This window comes from Oncorhynchus masou, chromosome 3, assembly GCF_036934945.1.
Source record: "Oncorhynchus masou masou isolate Uvic2021 chromosome 3, UVic_Omas_1.1, whole genome shotgun sequence".
NCBI classification, from domain to species: Eukaryota; Metazoa; Chordata; class Actinopteri; order Salmoniformes; family Salmonidae; genus Oncorhynchus; species Oncorhynchus masou.
In genome coordinates, this window is record NC_088214.1 from 41,961,653 (window position 1) to 41,974,937 (window position 13,285).

Below are 13,285 nucleotides of genomic sequence, written 5' to 3' on the forward strand. Positions count from 1 at the left end.
TGACATGCCACAGGATCTATTATTATTATTATTATTAACACACTTTTAGATGTGTTATGAAGAGGAAACCAACATCCTGTTAGTGACTTCATAGCAAATCTTCTCTCTTAAATTGCGGGCTATTTGTGCCTTTCCTTGTAAGGAACCGCCCTTGTGCATGATTAAGGTTACTATCTAATATATGGGTGGACTAAATAAGTTAACTATGAAGATCTATGTCCTCAATCACTCCTTTAGACAATTGGAGGAATTGATACTTGGATAAAGGTGTAAGCAAGAAGTGGGCACATTTGGCACAGCAACCCAAGCGAACTGAAAAAGTATTTTTAATTTAGATTGCTGTGAAAGCACTGCACTGTTTTCACATTTTTGGGCAACTAGTCCTCTGGTGTGGTGTGGGTTCTCTCACATTTGACTGGATTACATGCCGCTCTCTTAAAATCCCCCCCAGACAAGGGGTTGTTTGTGAGAACGCACAAAAGGTGCTAAAAAGCCAAATCCCTCATGTAGGCATCCTCTGGAATGCAAAGACACATTAAACACACACACACACACACCAATGTGTTCTCAGGTTCTAAACAAAAACGAGCTCTCTAAGCTATATATTCCTTCCTAGCAGCCAGCACCTGTGCATCAGTGTGTGCATGGCAGCTTTTACTACCAATACGCTCTTGTAAGAGCATGTGTGTTTTTGAGCTGTAATTGAGCACGCCGGACCAGAAGACATACCTGTTCCCCCAGTTCAAGTCGTTTCAGGGCAGGGCGGAGGGCTTGCTCCCCTCATCTCTCATCTACTAGGGCACAACAACCTGCCCATGACTCTGCCCAGTGCTGCTGCCAGCTTCAATGGTTTATCTATTTCTTCCTGTCCACCACACACCTTGGCTCACCTCTCAGCTCCATCTCACGGTTACCGTTTTATCGCTGCTTTTCTCTGTGTGGGGTGGCCCAATCACGGTGCGACTGCTTCTATGGACCCCGCTTTGGCCGGTGTCGTTCCTTCTCTGCCATGTTTTTCAATGCCTTTTGCTGCGAACGCACACCCACACGCGCAGAGCGATCCCTCCCTTGGTTTTAAATATGACTCATTGTCAAATTCACTCGGGCACACTGGCTCTTGGTGCCTGTGTGTGTGTAGAGCACCCGAGCTACATTCTCTTCATCCACGGTGCTGTCTGTGTCGCTTATGTCTCTTCTGCCCCCACACGCTTCCCCTCTATCAACCTCCCTCGCTCCCTATCTCTCTTGCTGTGCTATCGCTCTGTCGCATCTGCTCTAGCTGGTGGGGGCTACTGAGGGGGGCAGGGCTGTTTTCTCTAAATGGTCTGATGGATAGTTGCAGGCTTGGTGACAGTATGCTAGTGTTGTCACGATACCAGATTTGAGTGTTGCACGGTATACCGGTACCATTGTAATGTCGAGGTACCAAAACGCCAGGTTTACTTATAATACCAACATTTTTAGAATACCGTAGTACCGTGTCTTATATACTATCCACTTTTTCAGTCCTACCAATCTAAAAAATCTGCTGGCGCCTGTTATAAAATGTTTATCTAGTCTGTTTTGTTTCAATTCAGTTGAATTTAATAAGCAACAGCCACTAGTCTCTTGTATGCACAGGTCCAATATCCACTTCACTTTCATGCGCATATCATGTGTGGCAGCTGTAATCAGCCAGCTGCATCCCCTACATGCCCTTACCTGCTTTACTCCGTCCTCTCTTCACGTGCGTCTATTCCTCCGTCAGTTTTATAGAAATATATAATTTAGCCGTGATGGCGAGCAGGGATGCAGTCCCTGATGAGTCTTCTGTTTGATTTGTACGTTTGTTACATTGTATCATTATCACTTGTTATAACCAAGAGTACAGACTAGTCTGAGTAGACTTTGAAAGTTCACTGTCATGCAGCCTCAGCTGCAGTGTCAGCGAGGGAACATAGAGCACCACTTCGTGACAGGCATGCTTACAGCAAAGAAATGTTTTTTGTCTCTAGCCTAAACGGTTAAAAAAAATATGACCCATTTTTACTGGATGTGCCTTTTTTTCCCTTTTTAATCGGGATTCACGCGCATTTTATATACGGGCCATTTTAAACTAGTCCCGTGTCTCTCTTTATTGGTTTGATTACAAATGTTATGTAAATATGGAAAAATATTTTGTCTGGTAAAAAATAATCTCAGTGGCTGGTAGATTATTTTTTTTTTCTGCCACAGTGGCTGGGGGACCAAAAAGGTAATTTTAGGCCCTGGTTCGGAACATTACAATTTTTTAAATGTACCGAAAAAAAAAAAAAGTATCCCTTTACATTTCTCGTTGAGAGCATGGCTCTTCTGTGGCTTGTTGTGCAGGCCAATGACTGGCATTCCAGTCAGGCCAGTGTTGATGTAGTTTAAGCAGCTTGACTTCCACAGACTATCCCAGCAAAGCTGCTGATTCACTAATCTGTTTGAGGCCAGTAGATCATGAATAGGAAAGAGGCAGTGGGAAAGAAACTAGATGCGAGGGAGATTAAGGGACAACAGCTCTAGAGGGATAGACCAAAAACGAGGCCCCCCATACAGGTTTACTAACTTTTTGACTGGACTGGAGGACTATTGGCCTAGTATTGACTGATTTTGAGAGTTAGGGTGACCAATGTCATTAAGAATTGGCACCAAAGAAGTACAGGCCTACATAGAAATGGTTACTTATATTTTCTACATACTTGGAGAATCATGCTTGAATACTCCTCGCATCCTTCCTCAAACCCCATTGGATGACAAAGTCACACGTCCCTCCACTCTGACCACCTCCAATGGATTTTGGAGAGAGAGGACGCGAGGAATTTGAAATTGAAATTCTCCCTTGGACTAGATGGACAAAATCTGTATTAAACCGCCATTCTAACTCAATCTTTTATTGGTGGACGATGTGCACTATCTGGACAGCTAAATTAATCTGATAAAATATTCACAGTTCATTATTTTGACAATACAAAACAGGCTTGCATAAGAACTTTAATGTACCGCAAAAATAAATTTAAAAAACAGCCCATGGGCCCGGGATTTTAATTGCATTCTCTTGACTCTGCCCTGAACTATTGAACCATATCTGTCATCTACAACTCACAAGTCTGTGCTGCTGCTCATGGAGTTAACTGAAAAATCTGCAGGAAGCCGACGCATTATGAGTTCTGAGTAAAATCATATGAAAACATATCTATCTATATAACTCCGAACTCTGCGTCTCTGAACAGATGGCTCTGGTCACCGCAGTTTTCCCTACCATTCAATCTGCCACCTAACTGTGTTGGAAAATAATCTATGGGAAACACTGGGTCAACTGGTGACTCTTCATGAAGTTCTGTGGGCCGTGTTCCATACATCTCCAATAAAATAAGAGACTAAAGAATTATTCAACGTACTAGTAGAAATCCAACAGGAATGTGTCAAAGTGCTTCAGGGTGGAGTTTCTCCTAGGTTCTAATCTAGGATCAGCTTCACTTCCCCCAAACTTAAACCTGAACCATTAGGGGGAAATGCAAAACTGACTCAAGATCAGGGTCTAGAGGCGACTTCATCGCGTTCCTAAATTAATATGTATTCCACCGAGGTTCTGGAAAATGGTTCCTCTTTTCTGTACTGAGCAAATTTCAGGTCTGCTGAGTGCAAATTTGAACTTTGAAAATTCTGTGGAACATCCATCATGTGTTTACTATGAACACTGAGGCTGTACCTGCTTTGAGTTTCAGACTGTGGTCAAATAGGCTTCTGTGGATGATCATAATGTAGACCTACCAGAGTGGCCTACCATCAAAAACAAAATGCATCCCATAATATTTGAACATGGAAATGTTCTATCATGCAGTGTAAAATGTAGGCTTACATTCCACGAGACTTTTGTGGAAAAAACATGCAGGACTTGACGTTAACCTGTTTATCCACTTGACCTTCAGACAAGAAGGTGACTGAAAATGTTTGATGCAAGAAACCACTTTAAAAATAAAATGCATTATTATTCCCATACCATTTATTACAGAGAATCAGATCAATTATGCTACCCTCTGCCGTATTGGCTACGTAGATTAGTCAAGCTTGTCTCAAAATTCAACAGTCCTACGTGTCAATGCAATAGAATCAGATGCGTTCTGCCTACAACAAAATCATTTGCATAGTTTTGCATACTCATGAGTCTTGCATAGTTTGTTTTGGTATGTTGCATTAAAAGTTGATAATGTTGATTTGGTCACAATTTCCACCATAAAGAAAAGCATTGAGTGTTAATTAAGGGGGGCGGGGGGGTTGAGAAGTTCATTCTCAGGCTTATTTCTAATGCGTGCAACTTCGAGGGAATATTGGGTCTGGGTTAGTGATACAACCACTGGTTTGAGTCCCAGGCTCTGGCTGGATCGACAGTATTGAGAGCTCTGACAGTATCGACACTTAATAACCCCCCTGTAGATGTTTCAACAGCTCTTCTTTGAAGCCGAGCTCTGGGACTGTCATTAGATGATGAATTACTATTAGACCTTAGAGAGGGTGTGACCCTTGATACACTCCCATCAGACTAGATACACACCCCTTCCAAGAGGAATTGGCCTGAGGGAGGAGGGAGCAACAGTCATCATACACAACACTGAGGCTTTTGATACGGATAATATATACAGTGCAATCGGGAAGTATTCAGATCCCTTCTCTTGTTCCAACATTTTGTTACGTTACAGCCTTATTCTAAGTCTACACAATAACCCATGATGACAAAGCGAAAATAGGTTTTAGAGATGTTTGCAAATTTAGTAAAAATGATAAACCGATATCTTATTTACTTAAGTATTCAGGCCCTTTGCTATGAGACTTGAAATTGAGCTCCGGTGCATCCTGATCATATTTGGGATGTTTCTACAACTTGATTGGAGTCCACCTATGGTCAATTTAAATGGATTAAACATGATTTGGAAAGGCGCACACACACCTGTCTATATAATGCCCAACAATTGACAGTGCATGTCAGAGCAAAAACCAAGCCATGAGTTCAACGGGATTGTCCGTAGAGCTCCAAGACAGGCGGCGATTAATTTCTTGATGCACCCATCCCGTTAGCGGGATCATTTATGTCGACATCAGCTGGAATGCAGCGCGCCAAATTCAAATGTAATTTTCAGGAAATCACAAGTGCAATATAGCAAAACACAGTTTAGCTTGTTGTTAATCCACTTGGCGTGTCAGATTTCAATAAAGCTTTTTGTCGAAAGCTATCCAAGCGTTTATGTAAGAACATCTCTCTCAGTAGACAAAATACACTGCTCAAAACAAAAAAGGGAACACTTAAACATCACAATGTAAGTCAATCACACTTCTGTGAAATCAAACTGTCCACTTAGGAAGCAACACTGACAATAAATTTCACATGCTGTTGTGCAAATGGAATAGACAACAGGTGGAAATTATAGGCAATTAGCAAGACACCCAATAAAGGAGAGGTTCTGCAGGTGGTGACCACAGACCACTTCTCAGTTCCTATGCTTCCTGGCTGATGTTTTGGTCATTTTTGAATGCTGGCGGTGCATTCACTCTAGTGGTAGCATGAGATGGAGTCTACAACCCACACAAGTGGCTCAGGTAGTGCAGCTCATCCAGGATGGCACATCAATATGAGATGTGGCAAGAAGGTTTGCTGTGTCTGTCAGCGTAGTGTCCAGAGCATGGAGGCGCTACCAGGAGACAGGCCAGTACATCAGGAGACGTGGGGGAGGCCGTAGGAGGGCAACAACCCAGCAGCAGGACCGCTACCTCCGCCTTTGTGCAAGGAGGAGCACGGCCATAGGCCTGCAAAATGACCTCCAGCAGGCCACAAATGTGCATGTGTCTGTTTCTGACCATTTGAGCAGACTCCATGAGGGTGATATGAGGGCCCGACGTCCACAGTTGGGGGTTGTGCTTACAGCGAAACACCGTGCAGGACGTTTGGCATTTGCCAGAGAACACCAAGATTGGCAAATTCTGGCGCCCTGTGCTCTTCACAGATGAAAGCAGGTTCACATTGAGCACATGTGAAAGACGTGAGAGTCTGGAGACGTCGTGGAGAATGTTCTGCTGCCTGCAACATCCTCCAGCATGACCGGTTTGGCGGTGGGTCAGTCATGGTGTGGGGTGGCATTTCTTTGGGAGGCCGCACAGCCCTCCATGTGCTCGCCAGAGGTAGCCTGACTGCCATTAGGTACCGAGATGAGATCCTCGGACCCCTTGTGAGACTATATGCTGGTGCGGTAGGCCCTGGGTTCCTCCTAATGCAAGACAATGCTAGACCTCATGTGGCTGGAGTGTGTCTGCAGTTCCTGCAAGAGGAAGGCATTGATGCTATGGACTGGCCCGCCCGTTCCCCAGACCTGAATCCAATTTAGCACATCTGGGACATCATGTCTCGCACCATCCACCAACGCCACGTTGCACCACAGACTGTCCAGGAGTTGGCGGATGCTTTAGTCCAGGTCTGGGAGGAGATCCCTCAGGAGACCATCCGCCACCTCATCAGGAGCATGCCCAGGCGTTGTAGGGAGGTCATACAGGCACGTGGAGGCCACACACACTACTGAGCCTCATTTAGACTTGTTTTAAGGACATTACATCAAAGTTGGATCAGCCTGTAGTGTGGTTTTACACTTTAATTTTGAGTGTCACTCCAAATCCAGACCTCCATGGGTTGATACATTTTGATTTCCATTGATAATTTGTGTGATTTTTGTTGTTAGAACATTCAACTATGTACAGAAAAAAAATTTTTAATACATTCTGTTCTAGGATGTGTTATTTTAGAGCAGTGTATTACAAACCGCTAGCCGCCAAGTAGATTGGTCACCAAAGTCAGAAAAGCAATAAATTAAATTTGATGATCTTCGGATGTTTGCACTCACGAGACTCCCAGTTACACAATAAATGTTCCTTTTGTTCCATAAAGATTATTTTTCTATCCAAAATACCTACATTTGTTTGGCGCGTTATGTTCAGAAATCCACAGGCTTGAGCGGTCACGACAACGCAGACACAAATTCCAAATACACAGCCAAAAAACTCTGGGGACACCCTGCTATACACTGACGCGATGTGATCTTTCTCGCTCATTTTTTCAAAATAAAAGCCTGAAACTATGTCTAAAGACTGTTCACAACATGGGTAAGCCATAGGAAAAGGAATATCGTTGATATCCCTTTAAATGGAGGGAAGGCATTCAACGGAACATGGAGCTTTCAAAATAGAGGCCACTTCCTGGTTGAATTTTCCTCAGGTTTTCGTCTGCAATATCAGTTCTGTTATACTCACAGACAATATTTTGACAGTTTTGGAAACTTTAGAGTTTTCTATCCTAATCTGACAATTATATTCATATTCTAGATTCTGGGCCTGAGATATAGGCAGTTACATTTGGGTATGTTTTTCATCCAAAAATCTAAATACTGCCCCCTACACTCAACAGGTTAAAGGTGTTTCAACAAAGTACTGAGTAAAGGGTCTGAATACTTATGTAAATGTGATATTACATCTGCTAACATTTCTAAACATGTTTTTGCTTTGTCATTATGGGGTATTGTGTGTAGATTAATGAGGGGGAAAACGATTTAATCCATTTAGAATAAGGCTGTAACGTAACAAAATATGGAAAAAGTCTAGGTCTGAATACTTTCCAAATACATTGTAAATATGTTGTAGACGAGTCCGAGTTGGATGGAACTTGCTTACACTATGCCAATATGTAGGGTTGGCTTTTCATTCATCAGGCTGTATGTTGACCGTTGTGTTTTTGTTTGTGTGTTTCAGGAGGGAGCGTCTGCCAGGAAGGCCCAGACACCAGCCCTGCAGCCCGTCCCCAGACCAGGTCTGTATATCTGTCACCACCAAAGCAGGTGACATGAAAACATTGTGTTAATGTAGGCCTTTTGTAGACACAGCTTTCCCAGTATTTCAAAACCCCTGTATCAGCAGTCACCACCAACCCTGGCCCAAAAAGTAACTTCTAGAGCTGGTTTGGAATAAAACCTTGCACGTCACGTTGAACCCCCCCCCCACGGTGTGCATGGTTTCATTACAGCACAGTACTCAAACACCTGATTCAAGACCTTTATTGGCTGAATCTCATGTGTTTTTAATGGGCAGGCCTGCAGAGCCTGTTACTCTCAAGGACTGGAATTAGTGGTTGACTCAATACAGTCGTGGCCAAAAGTTTTGAGAATGACACAAATACGAATTTTCACAAAGTCTGCAGCCTCAGTTTGTAGGATGGCAATTTGCATATACTCCAGAATGTTATGAAGAGTGATCAGATGAATTGCAATTATAATTGCAAATTCCCTCTTTGCAGTGCAAATGAACTGAATCACCCAAAAACATTTCCACTGTATTTCAGCCCTGCCACAAAAGGACCAGCTGACATCATGTCAGTGATTCTCTCGTTAACACAGGTGTGAGTGTTGACGAGGACAAGGCTGGAGATCACTCTGTCATGCTGATTGAGTTCGAATAACAGACTGGAAGCTTCAAAAGGAGGGTGGTGCTTGAATCATTGTTCTTCCTCTGTCAACCATGGTTACCTGGAAGGAAACGCGTGCCGTCATCATTGCTTTGCACAAAAAGGGCTTCACAGGCAAGGATATTGCTGCCAGTAAGATTGCACCTAACTCAACAATTTATTGGATCATCAAGAACTTCAAGGAGAGTAGTTCAATTGTTGTGAAGAAGGCTTCAGGGCGCCCAAAATAGGCCAGCAAGCTCCAGAACCGTCTTCTAAACTTGATTCAGCTGCTGGATCGGGGCACCACCAGTACAGAGCTTGCTCAGGAATGGCAGCAGGTAGGTGTGAGTGCATCTGCATGCACAGTGAGGTGAAGACTTTGAGGATTGCCTGGTGTCAAGAAGAGCAGCAAAGAAGCCACTTCTCTCCAGGAAAAACATCAGGGACAGACTGATATTCTGCAAAAGGTACAGGGATTGGATTGCTGAGGACTGGGTAAAGTAATGTTCTCTGAATCCCCTTTCTGATTGTTTGGGGCATCCGGAAAAAAGCTTGCCAGAAGAAAAGGTGAGCACTACCATCAGTCCTGTGTCATGCCAACAGTAAAGCATCCTGAGATCATTCATGTGTGGGGTTGCTTCGCAGCCAAGGGAGTGGGCTCACACACAATTCTGCCTAAGAACACAGCCATGAAGAAAGAATGGTACCAACACATCCCCCGAGAGCAACTTCTCCCAACCAACAGTTTGGTGACAAACAATGCCTTTTCCAGCATGGTGGAGCACCTTGCCATAAGGCAAAAGTGATAATTAAGTTCCTCGGGAACAAAACATCGATATTTTGGGTCCATGGCCAGGAAACTCCCCAGACCTCAATCCCATTGACAATTTGTCCACCCGCCTCTTGAGGATTGACCACAAACAAAAACCCACAAATTCTGAAAAGCTCCAAGCATTGATTATGCAAGAATGGGCGGCCATCAATCAGGATGTGGCCCAGAAGTTAATTGACAGCGTGCCAGGGCAGATTGCAGAGATCTTGGAAAAAGAAGGGTCAACATTACAAATATTGACTCTTTGCATCAACTTCATGTAATTGTCAATAAAAGCCTTTGACACTTATGAAATGCTTGTAATTATACTTCAGTATTCCATAGTAACATCTGACAAAAATATCGAGAGACACTGAGGCAGCAGACTTTGTGAAAATTAATATGGGTCATTCTCAAAACGTTTGGCCATGACTGTACATGTAGACAGCTTTCTATGTACTATTACATGTTCCTGACGTTTGAAACACTTTCTAAGTCTTTCTCGGGACAACTGATGTTGTGACCTAAGCCAAACGTAAGGGATGGTAAGATTCACAGATAAGCATCCGTCCCAATAAGCATCTGTCCTGGGTGCTCAAACCGATCCATATTAAACATGCATCAGTAATGGGAAATAAAATTAACACCTGCCTATTTCACCAGCCATGTTGGCGGGTGGTCAATTTGCAAGGCTCTACAGTGCGAGCATTACATTTGTGAATAAAAATAATCAAAAGTCAAATATGAGCATATGTGAGTTAGAAAAATGCTGCAGTATCTCTTTACAAAGTATTTATGTGGTTTTGTTTCACAGCAGCTAATTGAACAAAGAAATATGAATCCTATATCCCACACTGCCTGGCAGGGGAGCTGTGTGCAATAAGTGAAGTTCATTCATAGATTTTTATTTACTTGAATATCTACAAAGTGAGCCACTATACCATATTACTACTTAATAATAGATTTATTGTTTTACACTGAACCACAATTTTAAAACAATTTAAAAGATTTTACTGAGTTACAATTCATATTACAGTGCATACAGACCCCTTGACTTTTTTCACATTTTGTTACAGCCTTATTCTAAAATGGATTACATCGTTTTCCCCCGAAAAAATACACACACTACAATGCAAAAACAAGTTTTTAGAAATGTTTGCAAATGTATTGATAAACTTAAATCACATTTACAGAAGTATCCAGATCCTTTAATCAGTACTTTGTTGAAGCACCTTTGGCAGCGATAACAGCCTAGAGTCTTCTTAGATATGAAGCTACAGGCTTGGCACACCTGTATTTGGAGAGTTTCTCCCATTCTTCTCTGTAGATCCTCTCAAGCTATGTCAGGTTGGATGGGGAGTGTTGCTGCACAGCTATTTTCAGGTCTCCAGAGATTTTTTCAAGCTCTGGCTGGGCCACTCAAGGACATTCAGAGACTTGTCCCGAAGCCATTCCTGTGTTGTCTTGGCTGTGTGCTTCGCCCCAGCTCTGGGGCAGGTTATCAAGGCTCTCTCTGTACTTTGCTCCATTCATCTTTGCCTCGATCCTGACTAGTCTCCCAGTCCCTGCCGTTGAATAACAACCACAGCATGACGCTGCCACCGCCATGCTTCACCGACGGGATGGTTCCAGGTTTCCTCCACATGTGGTGCTTGGCATTCAGGCCAAAGAGTTCAATCTTGGTTATATCAGACCAGAGAATCTTCTGTCATGGTCTGCGAGTCCTTTAGGTGCCTTTTGGCAAATTCCAAGCGAGCTGTCATGTGCCTTTTACTGAGGAGAGGCTTCCATCCGACCACCCTACCATAAAGGCCTGATTGGTGGAGTGCTGCAGTGAAGGTTGTCCTTTAGGTAGGTTCTCGCATCTCCACAGAGGAACTCTGGAGCTCTGCCAGAGTGACCATGGGTTCTTGGTCACCCACTTGACCAAGGCCCTTCTCCCCTGATTGTTCAGTTTGGCCAGGCGGCCAGCTTTAGGAGAAGAGTCTTGGTGGTTCCAAACTTCTTCTACTTAAAATTGGAGGCCACTGTGTTCTTGGGGATCTTCAATGCACCAGAAATTGTTGGTACCCTTCCCCAGATCTGTGCCTCGACACAATCCTGTCTCGGAGCTCTACGGACAATTCCTTTGACCTCATGGCTGGGTTTTTGCTTTGACATACACGGTGGGACCTTTATCTGGAAAGGCACACACCTGTCTATATAATGTCCAATCAATTGAATTTACCACAGGTTCCTACAACTTGATTGGAGCCAACATCTCAAGTATGATCAATTGAAACAGGATGCACATGAGCTAAATTTTTAGTCTCATAGCCAAGGGTCTGAATACTTATGTAAATAGGGTATTTCTGTTTTTAAACACATTTGCGGAAATTTCTAAACTGTTTTTGGGTATTGTGTGTAAAAAAATATATATATATATATAACTTCACTAGGGTATGTGGGACGTTAATGTCCCACCTCATCAACAGCCAGTGAAACAGCAGGGCACCAAATTCAAAACAGAAATCCCATAATTAAAATTCCTCAAACACACAAGTATTTTATACCATTTTAAAGATACACTTGCTGTGAATCCAGCCACAGTGTCCCATTTCAAAAAGGCTTTACGACGAAAGCACACCAAACGATTGTTAGGTCAGAGCCAAGTCACAGAAAAACACAGCCATTTTTCCAGCCAAAGAGAGGAGTCAGAAATAGAGAATTAATTACTAACCTTTGATCTTCATCAGATGACACTCATAGGACTTCATGTTACACAATACATGTATGTTTTGTTCGGTAAAGTTCATATTTCTATCAAAATCTGAGTTTACATTGGCACATTATGTTCAGTAGTTCCAAAACATCTGGTGATTTTGCAGAAAGCCACATCAATTTACAGAAATACTCATGATAAACATTGCTAAAGGATACAACTGCTATGCATGGAATTTTCCGATGCAACCTGCTGTGTCAGATTTTTTTTTAAACTTTACGGAAAAAGCACACCATGCAATAATCTTGAGTACAGCGCTCAGACCAAAACAACCCAAACAGATATCCGCCATGTTGTGTAGTCAACAGAAGTCAGAAATAGCATTATAAATATTCACTTACCTTTGATCTTCACCATAATGCACTCCCAGGTCTACAATAAATGTTTGATTTGTTCGATAAAGTCCATTTATGTCCAAATACCCCTTTTTTGTTTGCGTGTTCAGCCCATTCATCAAAATTCATGAGGTGCGATCACTAGGTGCAGACGAAAAGTCAAAGTTCCGTTACAGTCCATAGGAACATGTCAAACGATGTATAGAATCTTTAGGATGTTTTTAACATAAATCTCCAATGTTATAACCGGAGAATTCCTTTATCTTTAGAATTGCAATGGAACGCAAGCTAACTCGCGCGGTCAGCTCATGGCACTCTGGGAGAGACCTTACTCAATCCCCTCTCATTTGCTCCAACTTCACAGTAGAAGCCTCAAACAAGGTTCTAAAGACTGTTGACATCTAGTGGAAGCCTTAGCAAGTGCAATATGACCCCATAGACACTGTATATTCAATAGGCAATGAGTTGTAGAACTACACACCTCAGATTTCTCACTTCCTGGTTGGATTTTTTCTCAGGTTTTTGCCTGCCATATGAGTTCAGTTATACTCGCATACATCATTCAAACAGTTTTAGAAACTTCAGTGTTTTCTATCCAAATCTACTTATTATATGCATATTCTGGCTTTTATGGCTGAGTAGTAGTTTAATTTGGGCACGCTTTTCGTCGAAAATTCCCAATGCTGCCCCCTACCCTAGAGAAGATAACTAAATCCATTTTAGAACAAGGCTGTAATGTAACAAAATGTGGAGAGAGTCGAGGGGTCTGAATACATTGACCACCATTTGCCTCATGCAGTGCGACACATCTCCTTTGCATAGAGTTGCTGGATATTGGCGGGAACTGGAACACATCGATCCAGAGTGTCCCAAATATGCTCAATGGGAGACATGTC

The 13,285-nt window shown here is 42.7% G+C and overlaps 2 protein-coding genes across 4 annotated transcripts in view; one reads left to right on the forward strand and one right to left on the reverse strand.

Annotated features, from left to right (window-relative positions):
• Positions 1 to 13,285, forward strand: part of LOC135517069 (parafibromin-like) — a 56,335-nt gene that overhangs the window by 26,788 nt on the left and 16,262 nt on the right. Inside the window, exon 11 of the mRNA XM_064941093.1 lies at positions 7,792 to 7,849. Coding sequence (XP_064797165.1) covers positions 7,792 to 7,849 — 58 coding nt within the window. The remainder of the gene's footprint in view (positions 1 to 7,791; positions 7,850 to 13,285) is intronic.
• The window catches only part of LOC135517079 (beta-1,3-galactosyltransferase 2-like), a 34,901-nt gene that overhangs the window by 4,398 nt on the left and 17,218 nt on the right, over positions 1 to 13,285 (reverse strand). Inside the window, exon 1 of one of the 3 annotated variants that reach the window (XM_064941111.1) lies at positions 730 to 1,213. The exons of the other annotated variants lie outside the window; for them this stretch is intronic. The gene's annotated coding sequence lies outside the window, so the exon portion shown is untranslated. Of the gene's footprint in view, positions 1 to 729; positions 1,214 to 13,285 lie in introns of those variants that run through there. 3 annotated transcript variants of the gene reach the window in all.